We start from the raw sequence: 6,927 nt of genomic DNA, 5'->3' as shown, positions 1-6,927 counted from the left end.
TTGTCACAGGCTGGATAATGCCCTGGGTTGGATAATGCCCCCTCAACGTTATTTTTTCAAATTAATTTTGATTAGATTTTTTGATTTTCTTAATTATTTTAGTAATTTATCAAAGTTTTTTTTCAAATTAATCTAGCGTGCAAATTTATTTTGGTTATCTAAGTTTTCCAAATTGGAAAAATAATAAGTATAATCGATCAAATTTATATTTCAGAAATGGTTTTACTCAACCTTACCGAAGATGAACTTGAAGTAATCAAAAATATTCAAATAGATGTTTTTTTATATTGACCGATTTCAGAAATTTGAAAAAAAGATACAGAAAATTAACAGAACAGTTAATTTTCGAAGAGGAAGGTTTCCCAAAGAAGAAAAGGAACTTAAACTAATAATTATTATAGATCGAACATATGAGGACACATTTTGGGAGAGATAAATTGCTTTCGATATTGAGAAAGGAAATTTATGCAGTAACCCGAGACGAAATTACTGCTGTGATCTCAAAATGCGTTCACTATCAGGTGCATATGTATTGAACTATTCAAAAAAGTTGATGGCGACTAAGCCGGCGAAGCATCGTTTATAAATAAATATAACATGGCGAAGCATGGAACGACCAAGAGGACACCTTTCGAAATTTTTATGCGAGGAAATAAGTTAATCCCGGAAGAAATAAGATCGGCGTTATTGTCATTCGATGGAAATGAAGCGGTTGAATAAAGTCAATCAGAGATAATTGGATCCGATTATTTCGAAAACGAGGACGATTGTTTGAATCAACAGAACATGAAAGCCATGTTCTTCCCGGAGAAAAAATGAAAAGGAGGCGGAAATGGAAATTTGATGAAGATTTAGCCGTAGGAGATAATGTCCTACTGAGACATGATATTGATACAAATCCAAATAATCGAAAATACCCCCTATACGATCAGATCGATTCAACTATATATGAAATATCGGAAGTTCATAAAGACACGTGCGCACTTAAAGATCTGAATGACAAATCATCCAAACATCTACACAAAAGTCGCATAAAAAAATATGACTCTTATAGAAAATTTTTATATAATAAAAATTCATCAATTTTTAATATTTGTTTATAAATTGTAGACCTAAAAGATTGTATAATTATAATAAAATACGTTATTGATTCGGAAAAATTTGTGATGCCGGTTTTTGCCGACTCTTGGAAAAATTCATTCAATCAAAAAACTGATAAAAAATTGAATAAATCGACTTAATTCCATTATCAAGTTATTTTTAATTAATTATCAGGTTATTTTTGTTTGACTTTAATAAAATTTTTAAGGGGGTATTATCCAACCCAGGCCATTATCCAGCCTGTGACATTAATTTATTGACTTTTGTTCGGATTTTGAATTTCATAGTACGAATTTCCACTTTCCGTATTTGCTACAGATTCTAAAGAATATTCACGAACTAACTAATCCATTCATTATGCTTGAAATTTAAACATTTTCATAAATCATTCCAATTTTATACTTTAGTCCGTTTTTTGTTATTTAGAAATTCACTTATTTTTTGCAGCTAGACCTGCGAACTATTAAAAATGACACGTAAAGATTTTCTCAAAATAAAGTTTAGTACAATTTTTTTGTAATTAAAATAAAATTTATTTTTATTAATTATTTTTCATTATCTTAATTTTTACTAGAAAACTTAATAAATTAAGCCACGTGTTATTACGGAGTCGATTCACTTTGTTGTATTTTATTAATTTTTGATCACACTTTATTTTTTATTTAATTGGATGTAGAAGGAATAATGCGAGATGTGATTTCTTTTAATAATTAAATTATCTGAAATTTCATCATTTTTTGTATATTTCTGGTTTTATTCCTTTAATCTGTTTCTTTTATTTATTTTGAAACTTCTAAACACTATTATTTTCTTAGTCATATTATTTATCAAATTTTCTCTTATTTTTTTAAAAAATTTTCTGAATAACAATTTTATAACTCGATTTTATTTGTTTGTTCCTTTAATTATTTTTTTCATTATTATTAAAACCTCTCGAATCTGCCGATTTTTTGCAATTTAAATAATATTTTATAGTTGAAACATTAACTTACAATATAGATTAAATCTTTCTTTTTATGTAAAAATGACTAAATACATAAAATTATTTATATTCAAAAAATCAGAAATTTTATGTTTTTTAATTAATTTTATTAACATTTCCCCAATTCGCATAATATTTTCGTGATCAATGATCACATTTAAATTAAACATTTAATAATAAAAATAACATTTAAATTTTATTTATTGTAATATAATAAGAAGTAATGCTTGATATTGTCTGGATAGAAGTTTCTATCTTTTTTAAAATATTTTTCAGCATTTTAATAGCTCTTTCAACGGATGCAGAGGATGCCTGACAGCGTGAAAGTAAAAAATAATCTCGTTGGCTAATTTTCGGTTCAGTCATCTCAATAATAGGTTTAAATCCGTTTTCCTCCATTCTTTTATTCATATAATTTTTAATATTTGCCTTATCATCATAAAAATGTAGTCCTTCTATGTCATAATATTCCCGATTGATTGAATAGTCGCAACATTCCGAAACTTTGAGAATATCTATTATTTGTGAATAATTGCATATGATCTCCGTTAATTTCAACTTAATATCGGGATAATTGAATATGCATAGTTAATAACTATTTGTCATTATTCTATTTATTTTTATGGGAAAAAAATATCGGGATTATTTACATCATAGGTTTTCACGAGAAATTTCTCGCGGCGCAAATGCTAATAAAAAATAATCTCGCGGCACATAATCAAAAATCAAAACATAATTATAAAATTTATTATTTTTACATAATTTTTCTATGTCTGGCTCAATATTTGATAAGGCCAGTCGCATTTCTGAATCTAAATCCAGTAGATTTTTTCGCTTATTTGTTTTAATGTTTTGTAATGCAGAAAATCCCTTTTCACACAAATAGTAAAGAAACCTGAATTAATCATATAATAAAACAATATACAAGTCCATTAAGTCTTCCAGACATAGATGGTGCCCCATCTGTGCATACACCAACACAATTTTTAAAGGAAATATTATGTCGCGAGCGCAGCGCGCGACCGAGCGCTAGACGCGACTTTGACAGCTAACAAGCCTGTCATCAACAAATATATTTATTAAATTATTTAAAATTTTAACATGATTTAAAATTAAAATTGAAATAACTTAAGTTTTCCATTGAATCCCATAAAATAATTTATAAGTAGACCTTAATAGAAAAAGTAAAATCAATGAATACTGAACGCTAATTTGGTTTAGGTTGTGAGGGGGGTAATAATTTAACAGATCTCATTGCTATTTTTTCGTTTTAATCTCTAAAATTAGGTCTTCTAATCAAAAATGAACTGTGCAGACAGGCTTGCTCCTTCAGAAGATTCTTGTTTTGACATTTTAATAAATTATGAAGCATTTAGATTTTTTCTCATTATTCTAAAATATCCATTATAAATTTTAAAATATTATTTTTATTTATGAAATCGGTTTTAAAGCTCATTCTGCTTTGGCATCGATTTTAAATTTTGTTATCGAATATATTTAACCCAAATACCAGCCTGGGTATTTGTCAATTTATAGATTTGTTGATTGATCGGATCTAGAAATTGAGTGGTCGCTCGCTGCGCTCGGTCGCTCGCTGCGCTCGCGACATATTATGTTTATTAAAATAATCAAATATCAAATTGTACATATCAATTGCACAAGTAGTAGTAACTAATGTTTTGCAGAAAAGAAATTGTTCAATAATAGTTTCTGACTTTTCAGTACGAATATAAATAAGTAACTGTGCAATTCCTGCTACGTCAGTTGATTCGTCAATTTGCAATGAATATAAATTTTTTTTAAGCCATGAATTATTCACGTAAAGAAAAATAGAGAAGAGAAGTTAACTAATTTAGATGAGTCGCCGAACGGATGGACAGGCAATTCCCACGTAATATCGCGAACGATATCCGCTGAAAAAGCCAGCTCGTTTCACGACTGTCGTGACTCCTCCTCGAGATGATTAAACCAATCTCTGTACGAGTTCGCACTTACGACCATTTAAAGATAGACCGATCTCCGCGAAACCAGACGTGATTTTGTTAATGTCCTCCAAAGGTAACATCGTCCAAGTACCAAAAATTGACATTGGACGCAAGGTTGCGTGCAATATGGTCATCGGAGGCTTTATATTGGAAGTGCGAATAATTGATTTAATTCAATTTATTTTTAAGGAGTATCATCCTAAAAATGATATTTGTGTGGCCTAATTTATCTGTCAGGTTCGGGGGACTAGATAATATCCTACCTGAACTAATAAAGTACGCGCCAATTAAGCTTGCTAGAACAATTGCAAACATCCTGAACAAAGAATTTGAGCAGAATAGCCTATTAGACCTCGGCAAAGGATGGTTAATTCCACTAAAGAAACCCGGAAAAAAAGAGAAACCATACCCAACTTAAGACCTATTAGCCTAGTATCGACGCTTCGGATAACACTCTCACTGGTTGCATTAGAAAGAATAAGAACTAAGATGGCAAATTTTCTTTGGGTCAAAACTGACAGTTACATACATTTTTTTAAATCTGCTTTATATGGAAAGTGCAATTAATTAATCTGACTTAAAGTATATTTAAGGAGTATCATTCGAAAAATGATATTTGTATGGCATAATTAGTACAATAATTGATTTCTAAAATATAAATTTAGTAAACTAGTAAATATTAGATACGTGCCAAAAATCGAGTTATTTTATAACTGTCTGTAAATTATAGTTCACTTACATGATTGTCTGGAAATACTACAATTATTTTTTTGATTATAATCAATTCCATAATTTTGTGTACAAGAATTATTGCAGATGCTTATTGATTATATTATTAGTCAATTATTAAATTTCAATGTATTCTTTAAAAAAGTGATTTTAGCCAAAAACTCAAAAAATCAATTTATTAAACTACTAACTCAATTCGAGCAGATGCAATATAATTACTTATATAATTAAAAAAATGACTTGTTATGATTGCCATGATTTTGAAAATGAACTTAAGTGATTAACCCAGTTGGTACTATTTACTCTCAAACAGCCCGATTGGAAGACGCCTGTTAAAAACTGTATTTTAGTGGTTAGATAATCATACTTTGGTTTTAGCTTGGTATTGAGTGGTACTTAAAAGTAGGTTGGATGGTTTGCACTAGGAGTCGGAAATGACTTGTTTTTATTAATCTCAAATATATTTTATTGTATTTGCTAATCTGACTGCACTCCCCTGCGGCGTCGCTAAAACCGTATCAAAGAGCGACTTTCAGCGTAGACACCGCTCTAACATTCCATTATACATAATTAGCGTAGTTATCATTACTGTTTTTAGTTGCTGTCCCCGCATGGAAGGTCAACTGAAATGTACCAAATGTAAAGAAGTAATTTATACAAAAAACCCACATTTGCGTCTTATGGACTCATTTTATCACACTAACTGTCTTCAGTGTTCTGTGTGTTCTCAAGTACTCACAGATCTTTGTTACGTGAGGGACGAGATTTACTGTTTTAACGACTATACAATGTTTATATAAAAACTTAGTTTGTAGGAATTTTAAGTTTTGTCCGTTGTGTAAGGTCCAAATTGAACTAAATACATTGGTGTATACCATCAAGTCACATATGTATCATGTTGAATGCCTCAAGTGTCGGTGTTGTAATAAAGAACTCAAAACTGGGGACTTCTTTTCCTATGCTGATAAATCCACACTTTACTGCATGGACTATTATCACAAAAATATATGTTTGGTAATTGAGCTATTTTTAGTAAAAACTGAAAACACTGCGGAATCGAAAAGAAAATCAAAGTCTCCTAAATCTTGTTCGGAAGCGAATGGGAGTCCTGAAAAGCCTGAATCCATTAGTGAGGAAGTTCAAACCAACCATGAAGCCAACAATAACCTCAAAAAATGCAAACAACGTGGACGGAGGACATCAATCAAACCACACCAAATTGGGCTTCTTACAGAATTGTACGAAAGTGAAAGAAAGCCATCGCGTCATACATTGGAAGAAATGACCAAATTGACTGGACTACCAATTCGCGTGATCCAAGTCAGGATGGGGGTCTCTAGTGTTAGGTCTGGTTTCAAAACAGGAGGTCCAAGGAACGGAGAAACAACCCGAGCAACTCTAGCCTCCTACCTTCCAATCCACCTCCAGTAACACAGAATTTGGGGTCTTCAAACATCAGTTTAATCAAAGGCCACAAATCTTCCAGAATAACAGATCTGGAAATAATTTTTTTTCGTCATTTGTGACAGATGATCAACATTATGGGCATTATCGAAACGAATATTACCCAGAAAGTATGTCGAGGAAGCAATAAATCCAATGCTGTTTCTCCCTCAAGGCATTTTTAAACTCCTGATCAGACATTCCAGTACCCTCCCAATATGCATTTCTACAGAAATCTTAATTTTTAACATTCTGCTAGTCTAATAAATATAGTGTTTAAAATGTTCAGATTGCACTTTTTCTAAGGTTTAGTTTTAGAATTGTCGACCGAAATGGTTCTCATTTCTTTTCTACTTTCCTAAACATCCAAATAGTGATTTTGGGATACGCTTCTTCCAGGAGATCCAAAATACAAAATAATTTTCTTTCCAGAAGTTTTTTTAGAGATTAAGGCATGATCTGCTAACGAATTCCAAGATTTTATTTGATTTCCTCCGTGGTAATAACATAAGTTGCTTCCTCAACAAGTATTTTATTGACTGTTTAATTAAGTACATAGACAAGTCTGAAATCATAAGTGACAATCAAAAACTCATAAAAACGACTAATCTCTACGTCTTTGGCTAGGCTCCAAAATCTGGAAACTTGGTGAATTTTTTGTATTAAAAACTAGAAATTGACAAGAAA

General features: G+C 30.8%; 1 protein-coding gene across 1 annotated transcript; it reads left to right on the top strand.

The window, feature by feature from the left end:
* Nucleotides 1-5,685: 5,685 nt before the first annotated feature.
* On the top strand, nt 5,686-6,228 carry LOC115227231 (LIM/homeobox protein Lhx5-like). The gene has a single exon (XM_029798125.1). The coding sequence runs from the start codon at nt 5,686-5,688 to the stop codon at nt 6,226-6,228; it is 543 nt and encodes a 180-aa protein (XP_029653985.1).
* The last annotated feature ends 699 nt before the right edge of the window (nt 6,229-6,927 follow it).

This window comes from Octopus sinensis, unplaced genomic scaffold (genome assembly GCF_006345805.1).
Source record: "Octopus sinensis unplaced genomic scaffold, ASM634580v1 Contig02154, whole genome shotgun sequence".
Lineage (NCBI taxonomy): Eukaryota > Metazoa > Mollusca > Cephalopoda > Octopoda > Octopodidae > Octopus > Octopus sinensis.
Note: the sequence above shows the minus strand (reverse complement) of the source record. Positions and strands in the feature narration are given on the sequence as shown.